The sequence below is a fragment of the Coregonus lavaretus genome (assembly GCF_964263955.1).
Source record: "Coregonus lavaretus genome assembly, chromosome: 26".
Classification (NCBI taxonomy): Eukaryota; Metazoa; Chordata; class Actinopteri; order Salmoniformes; family Salmonidae; genus Coregonus; species Coregonus lavaretus.
The window spans coordinates 13,409,680-13,431,838 of record NC_140013.1 but is presented as its reverse complement, the minus strand read 5'-3'; the positions used below and the strand labels follow the sequence as shown (position 1 = coordinate 13,431,838).

The 22,159-nt window shown below is 42.8% G+C and overlaps 1 protein-coding gene across 4 annotated transcripts; it reads right to left on the bottom strand.

Annotated features, from left to right (window-relative positions):
• Positions 1-250: 250 nt before the first annotated feature.
• Positions 251-21,611, bottom strand: LOC311101717 (SID1 transmembrane family member 2-like). Of its 4 annotated transcripts, XM_084142882.1 has the most exons (26): positions 20,852-21,611; positions 20,382-20,506; positions 17,721-17,885; positions 17,315-17,360; positions 15,245-15,346; positions 12,463-12,546; positions 12,098-12,263; positions 11,717-11,810; positions 11,550-11,608; positions 10,511-10,558; positions 10,061-10,135; positions 9,788-9,850; positions 9,148-9,266; positions 8,949-9,022; positions 8,655-8,721; positions 8,394-8,467; positions 8,168-8,291; positions 5,084-5,201; positions 4,693-4,829; positions 4,422-4,530; positions 4,058-4,134; positions 3,386-3,432; positions 2,642-2,747; positions 1,696-1,806; positions 1,151-1,264; positions 251-920 (listed from the first exon to the last, which is right to left on the bottom strand). In XM_084142882.1, exons 1-26 carry the CDS (start codon positions 21,071-21,073, stop codon positions 858-860), a joined length of 2,589 nt encoding a protein of 862 aa, XP_083999008.1. In that variant the 5' UTR covers positions 21,074-21,611; the 3' UTR covers positions 251-857. The 4 variants fall into 4 exon arrangements, with proteins under 4 accessions (XP_083999008.1, XP_083999007.1, XP_083999009.1 ...); XM_084142881.1 differs by having other exon boundaries at positions 9,788-10,135; XM_084142883.1 differs by lacking the exon at positions 9,788-9,850.
• Between the last annotated feature and the right edge of the window lie 548 nt (positions 21,612-22,159).

Below are 22,159 nucleotides of genomic sequence, written 5' to 3'. Positions count from 1 at the left end.
GGACACCCAACGGAAAGTGTTGTAACTTTTTGCAACAAAAATTCAGGTAGTCCCTCCCTGATTGTCAGTTATCTTCCGTTTGGTGTCTAATGAACACAACCCAGGTCCTTACAAGTCTGGATTTCCTGTTCATCCTGCTTATCAGTTACTTAAAATGCAAAACCTAGAGACAGATTGTACTAATGCTAAGACTACACCTTTATCATTGTGGACACAAACTTTATTCAGTAACTGTTGCATCACACAGTGCCAAGTTATTATCCTACAGTGCAAAATATATTTTCCTCACCAGCTAAGGACGTAGTTAGTAATTAAAATACAATCATTGATATCTCTCAGGGACAGATCAATTCCCATCCGGCATACAGTATCAGACAGCCATAGAAACACATACAGACCACGCACATGATTAGAACATTAAAGGCCACCGACAGACTGGACATGGAGTGTGTTCCCACACACACACTTATGCTCAATCATATATACACAGACTATACAAGTTTAAATGCATTGATGGAGTTGCAGGTCAATAATGATGCAATATAAAATAAATTAAATTCAAAACGGTTAACATGATTTTTATCAGCAATATGAAAACACAACGACCACAGTAATATTGGATGGCAGTAAGGAGAAATGTCAGCATGTCCTGGTGAACCAGACTCATTGATTGGCACGCCAAGTGTCCATACATATTCCAACTCGGGGGAGGGCGCACCGTCCTTCCCCAGCTCTTTGATTGGCTGAGATGCCCAGCTCGCCTGCAGTCAGGGAGACAGGCCATTGGGTGTCTCAGTTGCCACTGTGTTACTATTGGCCAGCGAGAGACGTTAAGGCAGAGCCAGAGAGTTGCTTTCTCAGAAGACAAAGATCTTGTCTCTTTGGACGTCGTCCAAGTCATCATCCATGGTGAGGAGAACCTGGCAGAGAAAGCAGAGGAGTCAGTCACTATCTAATATGTTACAATCTGGGTATGTATGGGTCAGAAATGGGAGGTCTTCATCAAAGCTCAGCCACTCATGATTTTCTATTGCTGAATGACGTGTGCAAGAACCATGTCCATGGTGTGAAATCTGTGTATTCCCCTCCAATTTATAATACTATGAAATTAGTGTCACATGGGCCTCCCCAGAGGCACACACACACTCACTAGGAAGGAACCAAACATGGCGATGGAGGACAGGAAGTGCCAGATGTCGTGGTCGTCGAAGAAGGAGAGCACGATGCAATCACGGTTGTGTTCCCGGGACTCGGCAGGGGTTTTCTACGGCGGGGGAGAGGGGACAAAGCAGTAAATTGGGATTATGTGACCATGACGTGATGTGTAAACATGTAGTGTGTGATGTTTGTTTTCAAGTGTGGTACTACAGATACCATGAGTCCCATGGGGCAGGGGTTCCCAAACCTCTCCTCGGGGACCCCCAGACCTTTCACCATTTTGTTGTAGACCTGAACTAGCATACCTGATTCAACTTACCTACACAGACAAGTGCTTGATTATAAGTTGACGAGTTGAATCAGGTGTGCTGGCTCTGGAACAGTATGAATACATGGAATGGCTGGGGGTCCCCGAGGAGAGGTTTGAAAACCACTGCCATGGGGTGTGTAAGGCTGACTTGTGGTAGAAGCCAGTGATCTGTAAGGTCTGTGTGTGTGTTTGTGTGTGTGTGTGTAGTAGGTGTGTGCGGTGCTGACCTGCCAGGTGCTGAGGCCCTGGAAGAAGAAGAAGAGAGCGAAGCCCCACACTACGGCCGTGAAGAGGATACACACAATGGCCATGCACTGGATCCTCTCACCACTGCGGAGCTACACACACATTCACAGAAACACAACATCATCTGTTATTGTACACCCAGAACATGTTCTATGTTGTTTCATGTGTCAGATGTGCACTTTCTACATACAATACTGTTAGAATACGTCAACAATCAAACAAAGCACATTTAGTAGAATGTTTGAATTAGCTAGAGATATATTTTTTTTGTTGCATGGGTGATATCGCCCTTCCGCATCTGCAGTGAAAGGTGGCAGAGCTAGAGCGGTGTTAGTCAGACCATTACGACATCCCGAAAATCGGTCTTCTTACAAAAACGTCTGTAGCGTCCAAACATATTATGACCACTCTATTGAAAGATGAGACTCTCACGATGGCGTTCCCCGTTTTGCTCCCGGTTTTGCCCCCGGTACCAGTGAAAAATGTTTTATGGAAGTATATACAGTATGGGGATAGTTTAGTGCCTAAGATATGGGGATAAATATTTATGTTATTTTTTTATATAGTTCAGAACAAACTTCCTTTAGATTTTTTGGGGGACTATCTGTTGTTCCATGTAGTGAATCTGTTATTCAATGCATTTCTATTGGCTAATAGCAGTAAGGCCAAATTCAACGTTTCATCCCCCAAAAAAATAATATATATTTTTTTGTTACCTTAAGGGGTCTTAAAATTCAAAATCAAATAGCTAAATGATTCTTGGTATGACAATCTTAAAACAATTCCATATGTTAGCTTAGACCCCCTCCCACAGCTTAGACAGGGCTTAGACTCTACAGGGTTAATGAATTAATAAATATATTGTGGCATGTCTTTTTTGAGTGAGATTGGTCCATAGAAAATGAATAAACAAGCACACACACACACCTTCATGATGATATAGAAGGCAAAGTAGAGTAGCAGGTTGCAGATGGCGATGGCCAGCAGGTAAGAGGCAAAGTCATTGGGTGTCTTTAGAAGCCCATAGGCAGCTCTGGACAGACAGAACACAACAATACAATGTATGTCAGTGATGAGTTGTCTACTCTACTCTCCACCCATGGTTGTGGGTGAGTAATGACTATTATACAGAGTAAATGGATACCTTGTCTCATCAAGCTGAGTGAGTCACAATAAAACACATTGACAGAAAGGGACTTAAATTAATCACTTAAAAAGTAGGTGTGAAAGACCTTTGATTAAAAAAAAACACTGCATGATGATGTCAAACAATGTACAGATCTGCCATCTTAATTTGACCCCGTTTCTCACAGCAGGAAAATTATCCTGCAGCAACAGGAAATGTGAATTATTACGTGGATTATATTAATGGACATTTTTGTATGGGTTGATACATTTTTCGTTAGGGCAAATCAAGTCTGACATTTTAAAGTGGAAATTACAAACTTTAGAAGCCTTTTTACACCCGAATACACTACAATTAGCATTTCATGCTTCGCAGGAAAATTCTCTGCGACAACAGAGTGATCAAATTAAGATATCAGATCTGTAATGTACCCTGCAAACCTGACCGAAAACAAAATAATCAAAAAATGTGTCACATATAAAGAACACTGCAGTAAAGGCATTCCAGTCTGAATAAGATAGTGATTGAATGAAGGAAATACTCACAGAGACCAGTTCACTATGTTTCCCATCACCAGCAGAACCATTCGGTCCTAACACACACACACACAAAGACACACACAGAGACAGAGAGAGAGAGAGTGGGAGAGAAACGTTTACTTGTGGATTTGTGAATCTTTCGCGACATTCGAGTGAGTCTCCATACAGTATGTGTATGTACAGTATACCAATGACTGTATATATGAATGGACAAAGCCATCGATCACATGACACCATTCATTCCTATGTGAAGACTCAATAGCGTATTGAAGCCAAATGAAGTCTGTTAAGATGGCGTCTCATGGAGACATAACATGCGCAGTTTGATATACTCCAGGAAGTGACGTTGCAGCCTAGCTCAGTGCTGCAGGTAGCCATTAGCAACTAAATTATCCTTATAACTTATTCTGTGTGCGATTTAAAAAATCAAATTGGTTCAAGGACATACTGTGTAATACTGGGTGTATTAGAAGCAATTATTAGCACCATGATTGTCTTCCCCAACATTTTTTTTTTTACACAAAGATTGACCACGAAGATTGCCATTTTTCCATTCACTATAATGGGGGATCCTGTTTATGCAAACAATGCAAACAATGCCTGCAGTACCGCAGTCAGCCTTGAACCTCCGTAGTTTCAAAGAGAGGGGGCAGTAGTTCTCCACTGATGTATACTCACAATATACATGGGGCCACTGCACTGGCGGATACAGTCGGTGTAGATCACATACACAATCCTGCGCAGGATGCCAGAATCTGAAACACAAACAAATAGAATAGACTGACACCTGTCCATAGCCCCTGTAACGTTACAAGGTAAAAGCTAACCCTGACCCCAGGACTGTTCCTAGCCCTTACTCCTAGGTTTCTTCCTAGGTTCCTGCCTTCTAGGTCGTTTTTCCTAGCCACTGTGCTTCTACTTCTGCATTGCCTTCTCTTGGGGTTTTGGGCTGGGTATCCGTAAAGCACTTTGTGACAACTGCCAATGTAAAAAGGGCTTTTAAAAATAACAAATAAATGTGATTGATTGATTGACTCCTTACCCAGTCTCCAGCGGCCCATGTAGTAGAGCTGGGTGCTGAGCAGCATGGTGGCCAGGATGTGGATGACAGAGAAGACGATCCAGAACACCATGTTGCCCTTCCCAAACACCTGGACACAACACACACACACCGCCATCATCAGGATACATCAGGAATTTGACACTTGCTGAATGATGATTCTATAGGTTGTGTATGTCAGAGTCTACTGTTGGGTGTTTGTTGTGTTTCTGTCTGTCTCGGTGTGTATATGTGCGTGCCCCTAGTCCCTCACCACTCCTAGTACAGAGAAGAAGATGACAGCAGCCAGACAGGCGTAGGCAGTGTAAGCGCTGGCATTGATATCTGGGTGTCTCTTCTGGTATAGCTTTAGCACACAGAGCCCAGCTATCATATACATGAAGGAGGTGTCTGACAGACAGGGAGACAGAGTAGGAAAGGGTGACATTAATGATATTTCTTACAGTACAGTTATTGTGAAGTAGCCAGAGTCCCAGATCTGTTTGTGCCGTCTTGCAGTCACAGCAATTAAGTTGGCAAGACAACATGAACCGATCTGGGACTGATTGGGGGCTGATTGAGAAACCCATCTATTGAGGATCTGTGTTACAGTATCTTCAGGATCTCCCAATTATCCAACCATGACATTAGTCTCTCAGTCTTACCGAACTGGAAGTTGGTGTAGTTGGGGCAGACGTGGTAGCAGGCACTCAGCAGTCCCTCCATCATCAGAGCTGTGCCCATGGCGTAGAACAGCCCAAAGTGCTTAGGGATGCCACACTCCTGGAGACCGGCAGGGAGGGAGAAACAGAGGCTCAAAATTATATAATTGTCACTAGCTAGGTTTACATCCAATTGGCGACAGATTGTCATGCAAATATTCTAAAAATCTAAAAGGCTATGTGATGATGTAGTGAAAAGAGAACAATATGCACATCCAATGTTCATGCCTCTAGAGGTTATTTAAGTAGGTGTGTTTCACAGTGGTGTATGACCTGACAAAGATCCAACTCTGATCGAAACGTTGTCTTTATTGTGCGTCTGATTAACTCACCCTGGGAGCATACCAGATTTGTGGACATGTATTTTTTCTTTGATGATGTAGTACACATAAAAATAACTTTTGCGGTTACATTCCCATGTACAGTGGGGGAAAAAAAGTATTTAGTCAGCCACCAATTGTGCAGGTTCTCCCACTTAAAAAGATGAGAGAGGCCTGTAATTTTCATCATAGGTACACGTCAACTATGACAGACAAATTGAGATTTTTTTTTCCAGAAAATAACATTGTAGGATTTTTAATGAATTTATTTGCAAATTATGGTGGAAAATAAGTATTTGGTCACCTACAAACAAGCAAGATTTCTGGCTCTCACAGACCTGTAACTTCTTCTTTAAGAGGCTCCTCTGTCCTCCACTCATTACCTGTATTAATGGCACCTGTTTGAACTTGTTATCAGTATAAAAGACACCTGTCCACAACCTCAAACAGTCACACTCCAAACTCCACTATGGCCAAGACCAAAGAGCTGTCAAAGGACACCAGAAACAAAATTGTAGACCTGCACCAGGCTGGGAAGACTGAATCTGCAATAGGTAAGCAGCTTGGTTTGAAGAAATCAACTGTGGGAGCAATTATTAGGAAATGGAAGACATACAAGACCACTGATAATCTCCCTCGATCTGGGGCTCCACGCAAGATCTCACCCTGTGGGGTCAAAATGATCACAAGAACGGTGAGCAAAAATCCCAGAACCACACGGGGGGACCTAGTGAATGACCTGTAGAGAGCTGGGACCAAAGTAACAAAGCCTACCATCAGTAACACACTACGCCGCCAGGGACTCAAATCCTGCAGTGCCAGACGTGTCCCCCTGCTTAAGCCAGTACATGTCCAGGCCCGTCTGAAGTTTGCTAGAGTGCATTTGGATGATCCAGAAGAGGATTGGGAGAATGTCATATGGTCAGATGAAACCAAAATAGAACTTTTTGGTAAAAACTCAACTCGTCGTGTTTGGAGGACAAAGAATGCTGAGTTGCATCCAAAGAACACCATACCTACTGTGAAGCATGGCGGTGGAAACATCATGCTTTGGGGCTGTTTTTCTGCAAAGGGACCAGGACGACTGATCCGTGTAAAGGAAAGAATGAATGGGGCCATGTATCGTGAGATTTTGAGTGAAAACCTCCTTCCATCAGCAAGGGCATTGAAGATGAAACGTGGCTGGGTCTTTCAGCATGACAATGATCCCAAACACACCGCCCGGGCAACAAAGGAGTGGCTTCGTAAGAAGCATTTCAAAGTCCTGGAGAGGCCTAGCCAGTCTCCAGATCTCAACCCCATAGAAAATCTTTGGAGGGAGTTGAAAGTCTGTTGCCCAGCGACAGCCCCAAAACATCACTGCTCTAGAGGAGATCTGCATGGAGGAATGGGCCAAAATACCAGCAACAGTGTGTGAAAACCTTGTGAAGACTTACAGAAAACGTTTGACCTGTGTCATTGCCAACAAAGGGTATATAACAAAGTATTGATAAACTTTTGTTATTGACCAAATACTTATTTTCCACCATAATTTGCAAATAAATTCATTAAAAATCCTACAATGTGATTTTCTGGAGAAAAAAATTCTCATTTTGTCTGTCATAGTTGACGTGTACCTATGATGAAAATTACAGGCCTCTCTCATCTTTTTAAGTGGGAGAACTTGCACAATTGGTGGCTGACTAAATACTTTTTTTCCCCCACTGTACGGAATAAAGTTAAATGGGTTTCCATTGCATTTAACTCTACTGACGGTTTTGTCACTAAAAATGTTGCGTTATTTGCGAATGTGCCCACTATGGTCTTGGCACAAGCGCTCTAGCCAACAGCTTGCAGATACAGTGCGGGCATAGCCTACATTAGATTTTATGGACAAAGGAGCAATCATTTTTATTTGTCAAACGGCAGCCAAGCATCAATCATCATGTCACCAGAATCAGATATTTATTGGAAAGGAGCCTCAAGCTCATCACCGTGCACTTTCACCACCCTGTGAAGTTCATAACTTACTTCATCTGTAGCCTACTAAACCGCATGCTTTCCCTAATCATAGTGGGAGGACCACACAACATATCATTGCATGACTCCCAACTTTATTTCAATATGATGGTTATTTTATCAATATTTGCGCATAAAGGAGTTTCCACCACCATTTCTCGCATAATTAATTTTACCTACACAAAACTCACCTTGTCTAGCGTATTTCGTTTTTTCGATATTTGGGAAGTTCACCGACAAATTTGCTGTTTCCATCAGGCATGTCGTGAAATGTTTTATACGACATGTACATTACTCGCATAAAAAGTTTGGATGGAAACCTGGTTACTGGTATTGAACGTTCCATAGTGTGTAGGAAATACCAATTGGACAAAACCCTCATGTCAACATCATGAGTGGTGATATGAATTCCATACATGGAAATGCCAATGTGTATGCATTTCATGTTCTATTGTGCATCCCACTGCTATAATACACTATCTGTGCCAGGGGTCAGTTTAGAGGTTGTGCTACCACCCCTGGACCACATATTGCCCCTGGAGGCAGCAGTTCAATCCCCAGTTCCGCCACTCACGCTCTGTACTGTACCCCTGTCATCTTGCTACCTATCACATACTCTAATCTACACCTGTCAATCAAAATAAAAAAACTACAAAATACCCCCCAAAATATCTCTAAACAAAAGCACCATCTCAGTTTGATCTCTCACCAGCGCGTTGAGGTCGTTGCGGTCCAGCGCTCTGCTGTGGATGATGTCTCTCTGCAGCACGATGAGCAGGAAGAGGAGGCCCAGCATCACGTAACCAAGGTTACTCAGTATGTTGTTGAAGGCACTGCACACCAGAGGGTAGAGAATGGATGTCATGAATGATACAAGTCATACATTACATGCACACCCATATGCGTTTTTCCTTATGATACACACACACACACACCTCAGATTCCCCAGGGGGTGTGCACACAGGAAGTTGTAGTAGCAGATGTCCTGATTTCCTGTCACGTTGACAACCTGGAGGAGAGAGGAACATGTCGTCAACAACAACAATGCACTACCCACCCACCATGTGTGGATTCTACAGTCATATCTACTCACTCGAAGGCAATTCCTTTACACACTACAAATGCACTCGTTATAACTCTGTAATAATGTGGTAAATCTGCAGTTGTGGAGTGTGAGTGAGGGTAGCACACAATACCGTTTGATAAGTGATGACCAGCTGGATGACAGGGAGGGCGTAGAACACACCTATGGTGGCAATATTCCTGAGGAGAGGAACACTGACATTAACTGCCATGACACTGATAGTTGTATAATTACTGTACAATCCGACTGATACAAAACAAACCTACACCCTATCCAAAGAAGCAACTGATGACTAGCTAATTGTTATCATGCATTTGACTAGAGTACTGATAGAGTGGAGGATGCCATAGGGTTATAGCCCCAGCATTGATGTACAGGTTTTGAGGTAACTCTCAGTCCCACTCACCAGAAGTAGATTTGGTACTTTTTACTCAGAACCCTCTTGTCCTTGCGAGCGAGGTCCGACACACACAGGTACTTCTGCAAAAGGACAAGCGACCACAAGAGTTTCATTGGGAGGGAAAAACAACAGAAGATGAGTATAATATTGAGTGATGCACAGGGGAGGAGAGGTAGAGGGGGGGTGGAGGAGGGGCGGGTCAGACCTTGGTGCGGACGATGTTCTTGTCCGAGTCGATGTCGGCCAACGTGTCATAGTCATCCTCCTCTATTGAGCTCAGAGACTCCTGACGACTACGACCCGTAACACTCTCCAACGAACGCTCTGAGAGACGGAGAGAGGGGGAGACAGACAGAGACAGAGACGGGGGAGACAGAGAGGGAGAGAGAGAGATGGGGAGACAGAGACGGGGGAGACAGAGACGGGGGAGACAGAGACGGGGGAGAGAAAGCGAGAGAGACGAAACAGTAACTAAGTTTACAGTATGTCAGTGACTGAGGGTTATATTTCTCGATTTTATAGTTTTTGTTGGTTTTACGGCTTGGAGTTTTTTGTAAAGATTTGGGACATATTCAATAGATTGGTGATTCTGGCCAATTACATTCCTGATAATCACAAAATGTATCATTGAAATCATTCTTGACATTCCATCATTATCTCTGCATACAGTCAAACATGATTGTTGACCATATGTGATCGTTTTGGTCTCCATCTGTGGTCATCAGATCATTAAATTACATCAAAAGGCGTATAGATCTTGAACACATTCCTAAGTGATTGACATGGTGCTGATTTATACAGTGAAGGGATGCGATTGGATGGCTGATTAAGGCAGTGAGTGTCACCAATGCGGATGGCTACGTGGTGGATGGCAGTTAGGAATGGTCTGCGTTTCAAAGTCTCCTGTCCTGATAAACAAACACAGATAAACCAATAAGAAACAAGAGCACTCTGCAGCCCTCCAATCAAGGGCCAGTTTGGTGGTGAAATGCTGTGCAACATAACTTGAAGACAGATTTTGTGCCATGTTGACCCCATTGTGTGTATTTGCACATATGTGTGTACAGTATAAGAGTGTATGTGTAAATATGTGTGTATTTGGTCATCCTTCTCCATACCCATGTATCCGTAGTTGCCATCTGATGCTATGCTGTCTGTGATGGCCTCTGAGCTCAACGTGCTGGCGTTGTCCGCTGTAGAAACAATACCAGAGGGAAACAACATTAAAGAGTGTTTGAACTGGTGTAAGTATTCACTTTGGCTATGCCCCAATTATCTCTCCTTCCTCCCGAAGTATTCACTTCCCTTCACTGATTTCAAGGAAATGACTGGTAAAAGAAATATGGTGAAAAGTGCAACTAGTCCATGACTCCCCCAATCAAATGCTTTTAGATTTGTGGGAAGTAGGGAAGGAGACTCATGTGCAGAAACAAAGGAATGAGACACACAACAGAACTATAACAGTGAAAGCCCCGTCATCCTCAGTTAGCTACATTGATTGTCAATATTTCACTCAAAACATTTCAAACATCGTCACACTTATAAAGAAAATGAGCACACACACTCACCAAAGGAGCCGTATTCATAAGGGGAGACTGGAGTCACACCTGGCTTTCCTGTGGTAACAGGTAGAGATAATGTCACAAACACACACACCCCAAACATATGCCACCATAGCAGTCAGTAGTCTACACCCTACCACAGCATCTAGATGACTGGTTAGCTAGAGGACACACCATGCCCTGTGGGTTCAGAGGCAAGGTTGAAAAGTGAGGCAAGGGTTAATGCAAGGGTGCTAATCAGTACCCTAGGGTGTGAGTCCAATGTGAGATAAAGAGTGACTATTGAAAAATAAGTCCATTTCAGTCAGACTCCAATTGGAACCAAACCACCGTAACCATCATATCATCCAATGCATGGCCATGGTCACAGTTTGACCATATAGTCATCCCACACCATGACACGTGTTTGTGACTGCACTGGACAATGCTGTTAAGTCAGGCAACTCAGGAAGTCAACTGAAATTCCAATTCAATAATTGAAAAAGGGGGTTCTATTTTCAATGACTTCTCAATAAACTGAGAAGGAGAATATATTTATTTCAAATGTTTTTCCATATTTTAAATTGAAATCACTTCCTGAATTCGAAATTGACCCCAACAGTGGTGAAGGTCATTCATTAGACATGCATGATGATGATGATGATTCCTCATCCACCCAGATGAAAAGCTGTCATCCCTCCACTGGATGACATCATACTGGTGATAATGACTGTGAGATGGGTGCAATAATTTATATAGCGTGCACAAAGGGTAATAAGTAGTGTGAAACAGTGAGAGAAGTTCTGTCACAGGCAATATCTCATTACTCCAACTCCATTCTTACCCAGTAGAGAGGCTGAGCCAAAGAGTAGCATGGGGAGAAAGCGATAGACAAATTCAATACACAGTAATCCTTCATCTTATGGGGCAACTGTTAATGGTATGCATCCATATTAAGCTCATTTTCAATCTTAAATACGGAGTTACAGAGATAGTTCTCTCCCCTCTTCATTGTACACCTCTCTGATACAATGGAGTGTGCCATTGTAGTGGGTTGCTGGGATACCTGTCTCCGCGGGCGACATGTCCGCTGGGTTCAGAAGCCCCTCCCTCCTCCTGTGCATCCTGACCAGAGAAAAGACCCAGAGAGAGACACTTGAGTTCCAAAGCCTCTATATGACAGTGTATGAAATAATGTACTTACTGTATACGACAGTGAAGCGATCGACAGACCTCTTGTTCTCCACACAGGCCACCAGGAAGGTGAGCAGGTAGAAGGACAGGAAGATGCCCAGGCAGAATAGCATGCCCATCACGTACACATCCGCTGAGACGGAGAGAGGGGAGATAGAGTGAGATAGAGGGAGAGGGGGGGGGATACAGGGATAGAGAGAGGGGAAGAGGGAGAAAGGAAGGAGAGAGGAAGAGAGAGACGAAGGAGAGAGGGGAAAGAGGGAGGGAGAAAGGAAGAGAGAGAGAGAGAGGTGTTCGAGAGAAATAGAGACAAATAGAAAGAGAGAGAGTCAGACATTAACATTTCTCTCTGCTACATTGGGAATTATGTACTGTTTGATGCAGCTGAAGTCCTTTGGCCTGCCAGGCTGAGTTACTCACAGTTGATAGCGGGCGAGACAACCACGTCCAGAGTTTTACTGCGGTTGCCGGCATCGATGAGTTCATCTGGACGGAGGGGGTAGAAGCGCAGGGGACCCCCACATGCCTCGTCCTCAGTCTTCACCACCACCACCACATAGAAACTGTTACTAGGGAAGTCCTTCCTCTGAGAGCCACAAGAGGAGAAAAGGGGAGAGGGGGAACAAGAGAGAGAGAGAGAGAGAGAGTAGATTAAATGGTTGTCCATTGTGGCAAGTGAGTGGTAAAAAATAATAATAATAATCAATTACCTGATCTCTCCAGTGTGTGTGTGTGTGTTTACCTGATCTCTCCAGTGTGTGTGTGTGTGTGTATGTGTATTTTACCTGGACAGTGATGGCAGCTGTCTTGGTCATGGTTTGATACATTCCAATGAAGGCCACGTTGTTATCCAAGTCATACACTGGGCACTGATGATAAGGTAAAACACAGAATTTAGCAATCAGAGAGGAACGAGTGTCTGTCGGTGTGTGTGTCTGCCTGAGAGAAGAACAGGAGCAGCCATGGCTAATGTGGTTGCCACGGCAACAGGCGCGCCTCTGCACTCCCCATCAAGTGAGTGCAATGCAGATTTCTATATTGGCCTACATTTCAAAGACCCCCCATGTGAGCTGATTACACACCAGACAGAGCTTTACATTGCGTTTTAGTAATGCCTCTTTCACAGCTTTAAGCTGCTTTAGGGTAAAACCAGTGCATTTCACAAGTTAATTCACAGCTGTCTAGTGGTTGATGGGTTGCTCAGAATGAACTCAACACTGCCCTTGTGTGGTGAATCGGAGGCTAGCCATTGGAGACAATAGGCTGATGGACCACAGCTCGGTGATGTCATGTGAGGTCAGAGGATGCAGGTAGAAGTAAGGTCATGGCAGTATTCATTAGGGTACACCATAGCAAAACGTTTTGCAACAGAAAACTAAAACAAGTGTTTATTTTAGCGTTTCTCAACAGTCCCGCCCCGTTTCAGTTTGCTTACTTCCAATTGGTGTCTTACAGAGTTGTGGACTCAAGTCACATGATGACTTGAGACTCGATAGAAAATAAAATAACTTGAGACTTGACTTGGAGCCTCAAGTCTCGGGACTCGACTTTGACTTGAGATTGATGACTTGAATTTATCTGGCCAGGTTTTGTAATGTTTTATCTGTCACTCATTTTGTGGCACAGAGTCTACGTTGATTATTCCACACGCAGCCAGAGACAGTACCCGCAGCATCGCCCTTGCAAAAAAAAACTGCAACAGATTGGCTAGTGAAACGCACACTCGGCACTCTGATTGGACCAGCAAACTGTCAATCAACACAGGTCGGGTGAGCTAGCGAACAGATTGCTGATTTGCTGTACAAGCTATAGGATCGGGTGCAGCACAAACGTCAAACTGTAGGAAGAGGATTGCCATAATAAATAAATGAGGCTCCAAAAATTGTTTGGTGATCAAGAATATGAACCGTTTACTTTGCAAGCTCATCAGCAATGGGGCAACAATTACTAACATAGGCCTAAAGGTCTTTTGGTATGTAACACTTGCTTGAAATTCATAATTTGCTTATGAAGCTCGCATTTGGAATTTGTTGTTAAAATGAATTATTACTGCTGTGAGGACGCACCAGAGTGCTTTTTTTCTCTTGTTGAAATGTTTGCTGTTGCTTTCACACGTTTAAAATGCATAAGCCCGGTGGTAAATCTATATTCCATCTAATACTACAATAATTGCTAGCGTTTCATAATTCTATCCCTGTACATTTCGTTTCATGTTTGATAGGACTGCGATACCATTTCATTTAGCCAACCAGTTCTTACTCTCTGAGTGGCGGGATGTTTATTGTGCACATGAACATTCACAAGACTCATGAGGTAGAAGTTCTGTTTATTTAATTCAATGTATGGTTTCCTTTGTTCATATTTCCCTGGTTATGTCGGAGTTCCGTGTCTGTATCCTATTGCCGCGTTCAAAACAAATGTGAACTCGGAAATCTCTGACTTCTGATTTCAGTGCGTTCAAGACAACTGGGAACTTGGAAAAAACGAGCTCAGAGTGGGAAAAATCGTTTTGAACGGTCATCCAACTTGGAATTCCATCTCGGGAACTCAGGCCTCTTTCTAGAGCTCCGACTTTCCGACCTGAAGATCACTGATGTCATGATTTGACCTCGTATTTTTCAGAGTTCCCAGTCGTCTTGAAAGCACCATTAGTCTCTGTCATTCTGATTGTGTGTAATAGGAGCGTGCGCCTCAGTGCCCATAGAAATAGGCTACGTGGCCTCCGCTCCATGCTTAAGAGAACGTTGAATAAGATAAAATGATTGTCCCATGTATGCATGGTGTTGAAATATCATTAAGTCTGATTAAGAGAAATGTACCAATGTAACAATGGATGTGGAAACTGCCTTTTACATTGTAGAGCCAGTTTATAGGTTGTAATTGCCAAATTGGGTAATTGTATGGACCTGGGGGCCAAGTGCTTATATTATTTATGCAGGCCTACCTGTTTGAGATCCTGTTAAGATAGATTCGATTTGGTTTCTCAAGGGGAGGCTGTACAGTCTTGCCCCCTACCTGTGTCCATTCAGATAGGACAGGTTAAGCCTGATACAGAGGCTATTTCTTTTGGGCTATTGCCAATGTATATTTGGTAAATCTACTTATACATTTTGTATGATATGGCACTTTCACCATTGGATCACCAAGACCTGTAAATAATTCTACACTCTGAGCACGTCAACCTGCCTTGCCTTATGCTGAGTTCATGCCCTTACGACTGCTACAAGGTCCCCATTTTACAATTACATAGGCTCATCAAATGAGTTGTAGACAAAATAATGAAAAGGGCTGTCCTGTAGCCTCGATAAATAGACAAAGATTTCTAGATGAACAAGTCGTTGCATGCATAGATTTAGTTTTTTCATAGATTTTGTTTTTTACTTGACTTGAAAACATATGACTCGACTTGCTCTTAGAATGCACGACTTGGACTTGACTCGAGTCTTGACCCGTTCTACTTGGGACTCGACTTGAGACTCGGACCTTGTGACTTGCTTGTGACTCGAATAATAGTGACTTGGTCCCATCTCCGGTGCCTAATGAACAGGTATGGTCAAGTTAGTTTACCTGGATGTCCTGGATAGACATGACAGAGCATGGGAAGGTCATCTCAGAGTTGACCTTCACGATGACCGTGTCCACTCCGTCAGGGAACACATATTTGAAGTACTGAGAGAGAAAAATTGAGAGTTATAATAAAAAAGGTCACATTTCAGCAGAGTGAAATAAAAATATAATTTTTTAAATAATTTTCTTTTTCAAGCATACTTCCTAACAATACTATTCTATTATGTTGATAGAGCTACCGTTTTGAAAGACAAATCTTGCATAGAATACAAAACGCACAACATGTGTGTACACAAAATGTATGATGTAACAATACACAGTACCAGTCAAAAGTTTGGACACACCTACTCATTCAAGGGTTTTTCTTTATTTTTACTATTTTCTACATTGTAGAATAATAGTGAAGACATCAAAACTATGAAATAACACATATGGAATCATGTAGTAACCAAAAAAGTGTTACACAAAGAGATTCTTCAAAGTAGCCACCCTTTGCCTTGATGACAGCTTTGCACACTCTTGGCATTCTCTCAACCAGCTTCACCTGGAATATGCTGAGCACTTGTTGGCTGCTTTTCCTTCACTCTGCGGTCCAACTCATCCCAAACCATCTTCATTGGGTTGAGGTCGGGTGATTGTTGAGGCCAGGTCATCTGATGCAGCACTCCATCACTCTCCTTCTTGGTAAAATAGCCCTTACACAGCCTGGAGGTGTGTTGTGTCATTGTCCTGTTGAAAAACAAATGATAGTCCCACTAAGCCCAAACCAGATGGGATGGTGTATTGCTGCAGAATGCTGTGGTAGGCATTCTGGTTAAGTGTGCCTTGAATTCACCAGCAAAGCACCCCCACACCATCCCTCCTCCATGCTTCACGATGGGAACTACACATGCGGAGATCATCCGTTCACCCACACTGCGTCTCACAAAGACACAGCGGTTGGAACCAAGAATCTCCAATTTGGACTGTAGACCAAAGGGTAAAATCCCACCGGTCTAATGTCCATTGCTCGTGTTTCTTGGCCCAAGCAAGTCTCTTCTTCTTATTGGTGTCCTTTAGTAGTGGTTTCTTTGCAGCAATTCAACCATGAAGGCCTGATTCTCCTCTGAACAGTTGATGTTGAGATGTGTCTGTTACTTCAACTCTGTGAAGCATTTATTTGGGCTGCAATTTCTGTGGCTGGTAACTCGAATGAACTTATCCTCTGCAGCAGAGGTAACTCTGGGTCTTCCTTTCCTGTGGCAGTCCTCATGAGAGCCAGTTTCATCATAGCGCTTGATGGTTTTTGCGACTGCACTTGAAGAAACGTTCAAAGTTCTTGAAATGTTCTGTATTGATGGACCTTCATGTCTTAAAGTAATGATGGACTGTAATTTCTCTTTGCTTATTTGAGCTGTTCTTGCAATAATATGGACTTGGTCTTTTACCAAATAGGGCTATATTCTGTATACCCCCCTACCTTGTCACAACACAACTGATTGGCTAAAACGCATTAATAAGGAAATAAATTCCACAAATTAACTTTTAACAAGGCACACCTGTTAATTGAAATGCATTCCAGGTGACTACCTCATGAAGCTGGTTGAGAGAATGCCAAGAGTGTGCAAAGCTGTCATCAAGGCAAAGGGTGGCTACTTTGAAGAATCTAAAATATATTTTGATTTGTTTAACACTTTTTTGGTTACTACATGATTCCATATGTGTTATTTCATAATATAGTTTTGATGTCTTCACTACTATTGTACGATGTAGAAAATAGTAAACATAAAGAAAACCCCTTGAATGAGTAGGTGTGTCCAAACTTTTGGCTGGTAGTGTACATTTTCTCCTGTCTCTTTCTCTCCATCTCTGTTATGCAACACCTCAACAGATCACGCAAACACATTCATTATTTAATCCCCTTCTTGGCCCTGGCTTTTAGACTTAGGCACTCTAAAGAGGTAGTACCCAATCGTCTTCTCCACCCACACACACCTCTCATGGTCACGTGCAGTATAAGGGTTTTACGGGAAATATGCTGTGTGCTTATGTACACACGTGTGTATGGGTGTGAGTGACTATGTTTCTTACCTGGGGTTGGGACGGTGAGGCAGTGAAGCTGAACTTTTTGTCTGTACTGTAATTAAGAAGACAAGATGACAGGAAACACTCAACAACAACATTAGCCAGTCAGGTCACACATACAGTACACCATCCCTACTCTATGAGTGATGCTGCTACACAGGGTGTGTCTTGGCTTGCTGTAGAAATAGGCAGTCACGATTGTGTGTAGGCAAGAAGGCAGTATTCAATGCAAATTAGACCAGCTCTGCACAGTAGCATAATAGTGATATAAACTATGATGACTCAGAGTATTGAATATGTACTGCTGTGGGAGACTGTGTAAGGGATGCAGCTCCACAACCAGATATCAGGTATCATGTATTCGCTCAGCTAGCTAGCATGAGGGTAATGATCCCTGATGAAGATGACTCACTGCAGGGTGAAGCTGTCCACGCGGCTGATCCTCAGCTGGTACTGGGTGCCCAAGCTGGAAAGAGTGGATACGTCCACAAAGAAGTACTGGGTCTCGGTGAGGGTGCGGGTGGGGGGCTGGCACAGCGTTCGGCCAACATGGGCATAGGGGTACTTCCTCTGGTACCTGTGGCAGGGAGGGGGGAGGGCAAAGAGATATCACTTCTCCACTCATTTCTGTATTCATTTTTATTCATCCAGGAAGTCCCATTGAGGTCAGAAGACCTCTTTTATAAGGGAGACCTGGCCAAGAAGGTAGCTCAATATGCAAATCATGATGACAAACTTGAGCTCATAGAACATAAAAGGCCTGTATTAGACTAGGTCATGTCCAAAATTGCACTCTAATCGCTATGTAGTGCCATAATTGCACTACTTTTGAGCAGGGTCCATAGGGAAAATAGGGTGCCATTTCATATTACGTAGCCTAAGCCATTTTAAGGTTGAACTAAACAACCATGACCATTGCAGACAGCTCATAACAGTGCCTATGATGCAAGAATTATGATAAGAACAGGATGACAAGAAAAACCACTGCTGAGAAAGGAATTGAATTGGCCTGTTGTGTCAACTACAGTCCCACAAAAAACTGTGTGCTAATGACAGAAAAACCCACAGTCTGCAACTTCCCAAACCACAACAACCTAGCTAGTACTGTAATTTATTTATTTATGATTATGGCTTGTGTCTATAGGAAATTAGGCCTATGCTTTATGTTTATGTGGAAGTGAAAGCTCAAGGTTCAACAATGACTCACTCTCAACTAGATGGCGTTACCACCTGACACAGGTGTTCTGGTATTGCGCAAGTCCATGGATTATGTTAAGCCATGAAAGACAGGCTACTGTAGCGTTTCCCAAACTCGGTCCTCGGGACCCCAAGGGGTGCACGTTTTGGTTTTTGCCCTAACACTACACAGCTGATTCAAATGATCAAAAACCAAAATGTGCACCCCTTGGGGTCATGAGGACCGAGTTTGGGAAACCCTTGCCTACTGTATAATAAAACAAATTATACACTGATCCAACAGGTAGGTTCTGCATGCAGGCTAAACACTTATATTATATAATAATTAGGGAGTGCTTATATAGTCCTGTTTCACTGTATGTTCAAGTGGGTAACCTGTACAGGTGTGAATTGGTAATGTGTTTTTTGCATATCCCACCCTCGGAGAGTGGCGTCACGGCCAGGGATCAGCCATTATTGACGGCAACCCTGGAGCAATTAGGGTTAATTGCCTTGCTCAAGGGCAGAATTACAGATTTTACCTTGTCGGCTCGGGGATTCGAACAGCAACCTTTCGGTTACTGGCCCAACACTCCTAACCGCCAGATAGAGGATTTGCGGTTTTATTTTTCTTTGCATGTCTTATTGCCCTGCCATCACTCTCTTCAGTTAACACATTCAGTACTTCTACTGCACATCTCTCTGTACTGTTTATAATACAGTGATCTCCAAAAGTATTGGGACAGTGACACATTTGTTTTGTTTTGGCTCAGTACTCCAGCACTTTGGAAATGATACAATGACTATGTGGTTAAAGCGCAGACTGTCAGCTTTAATATTTTCATCCATATTGGGTGAACCGTTTAGAAATTACAGCACTTTTTGTACATAGTCCCCCCATTTTAGGGGACCAAAAGTATTGGGACAAATTCACTAATGTATTAAAGTAGTCAAAACTGTAGTATTTGTTCTCATATTCATAGCACACAATGATTACATCAAGCTTGTGACTCTACAAACTTGTTGGATGCATTTGCTGTTTGTGTTGCAGATTATTTTGTGCCCAATAGAAATGAATGGTAAATAATGTAGTGTCATTTTGAAGTCACTTTTAAGAATATAATATGTTTCTAAACACTTCTACATTAATGTGAATGCTACCATGATTACGAATAATCCTGAATGAATACTGAATAAGTGAATTTGTCCCAATACTTTTGGTCCCCTAAAATGGGGGGGCTATGTACAAAAAGTGCTGTCAAACTGTTCACCTGATATGGATGAAAATACCCTCAAATTAAAGCTGACAGTCTGCACTTCATGTATCATTTCAAATCCAAAGTGCTGGAGTACAGAGCCAAAACAAACAAAAAATGTGTCACTGTCCCAATACTTTTGGAGCTCATTGTATCTTCAACCCGTGACTAAGTCAATAAATCTAGCCTACATAATGAAGAGAAGCATAGCAAAAACACACCCAAGGAGAAACAAAACCTCTACAACATCTAGAACTAGGCTACACAACTGTATGGCCTGTTGGTTTCTGTTGTTTTCTTTGACTGAACAATTTAATACCAAAGCATAACCACGTATCACGCTTCCCCTCCACTCTAGATTAATATGCCCAGGTGCATATTAATATATATTGACATAATAAAATGGTGTGGTGACATAATACAGGGACAGGACCAGGATGTGCCAGGGCTGCGTTCAGTAGGGCACAACATTGTGGAACGTTGCAGATAGAAATGTCCTGTATAGAGCCGACTGGAGTCCTTATTCTACATGTCAGAGATGCATGTTTGTTCTACATAACATATTGCTTCTGTCTGAACGTTCCACAACATTGTGCACTACTGAACGCGCTCCAGGTGTGCCAGCAGGGTAGGCTACTCACAGTCCACGCAGTATGAGGGGGACCTGGAAGGACAGCACGGCCTGCTTCTGTCTGACCACAAACAGGATGGGACTGCTCTCTGCCCCCTCCGACAGTACGTCCACAGTCACACGGACCCCCTCCGTCTACCAGGGCAGGGAGAGAGAGGGGGAGAGGGTTAGAGAAACTCACTGTATCTAAGTAAAACGACATACAGTACATACACCTGCACACTCAAATTTTGTATTGATAACTTTTTGCAATCCTAATTTACTATAAAACCAAATTAAGCTGCTCATAACAAGACAGTAGTTCAGTGTTCTTCAATCCTAGTACTGGGGACCGAATGCGCAGGTTTAATTCCAGCCCAGTACTAACATGATTAGTTGAAACAGGTGTGTTAGCAATAGGCAGCAACAAACGCCATACCGTCTGTGCACAAGCAGGATCGAAGAACAAAGTGGGATTTGTGACCTGAACTATTTACTCACCTTGTTTCGGGAGACGGTGTGATTGAAGGCGTAGATGGTTTGGTTGTCACTCGTAACCGTATCGTTGTAGGTAACATCAAATTCTGCATCTTTTTGGACCACCGTTTTAGTTTCTGCCCGTGCGCACCGCAAGTGGGTCACACATAACCACAACAGGGCCACATAACCAAGTCGGAACCAGACTAAAACTGGGCCAAATTTACAACAGCTCCTCAAAACCATTTCCTTGCGATTTGTCAACAATAGCTGTGCTAGCTGAGCAAGTGTATGTCGATCAAAACGACCAAAATGCACTTATTGACACGTTGGATGACAATAATAGCAATGAATGGCAAACCGACCCAGCTAACTAACTAGACTAGAGAACTCAGTTGTAATTTATCATTCACAACAACAGAACAGTTGATAGCGAACGACTAGCTAATGTAATAATCTAGCCAGCTAGCTAATGATCAATGTATTACATTCACACCGCTCCTCCTGTTTCACCATCACCAGCTGGCAAACTAGCCAGCTAGCCACTCCTCGGTACTGCGACGTAAACTAACGATAACAACACAGCTGTTAACGTTACTCTGGCTAGCTAGATCCTGAACGATTTAATATCCGCAGTTTTTACAGCTAATGTCATCCGCATTTTATCATTTAGGTTGACATATGCCTGTATAGTGTCGATCATATCAGGTACCGTAAAGTGAACGTTGTTTGCATCTGTTGAATCGACTAGCAACGACGTTTGAGGGATTAAATCGGTGTCACTCACACCCTCCCCACGCACGCAGTAAACAAACCAAGCACGGCGTAATGACGTCATTCTTTACAGCCCAAACATAGAAATAGAATACATATAACCAAATGTATTCCAGTAAATTCTGACATAAGGAATAGATGCAACATTCCTTTGAACTATTATTGTTCTGAGGGAGCAAGGAGAAACACATGTTTCCTACTGGAGAGTCAACTGGACTAAGCGAGGGTATCTCAAGAAGGTGAGGTCTGACTCTGGTTACACATCTAGACAGCATGAGCATTCCAGATGGAATACATCAAAGACTATTGCGAACTCTAGGTGTAACAGGGAAATTGTAAAGAGATGAAAATTCTTCATAATTGAGGAACAACACTTCTGCATTCAAATGTTGACTTTGCAATTATATCTGTAGGGGAAAGGTTTGGTTCTTACCACACAAATACCTGCTTGCTAACAAGGTCAAAGAGGCCAGAATTACACATAAGTATTTTCCTGCGAATCATTACCTGAAGAAACAAAACAAAAAGTCATGAACATTAACTGCACTTTTTGTGTTG

What these genes read in the sequence shown, in the direction of transcription:
- LOC311101717 (XM_084142881.1), bottom strand. Translation starts at nt 21,073, where the DNA reads ATGGTTTTGAGGAGCTGTTGTAAATTTGGCCCAGTTTTAGTCTGGTTC. An exon ending in AGAACATCGTCCGCACCAAG is followed by an intron (nt 9,023 to 9,147) that starts GTCTGACCCGCC and finishes GTCCTTTTGCAG; the next exon opens with AAGTACCTGTGTGTGTCGGA. An exon ending in CACCCCCTGGGGAATCTGAG is followed by an intron (nt 8,292 to 8,393) that starts GTGTGTGTGTGT and finishes TCTGGTGTGCAG; the next exon opens with TGCCTTCAACAACATACTGA.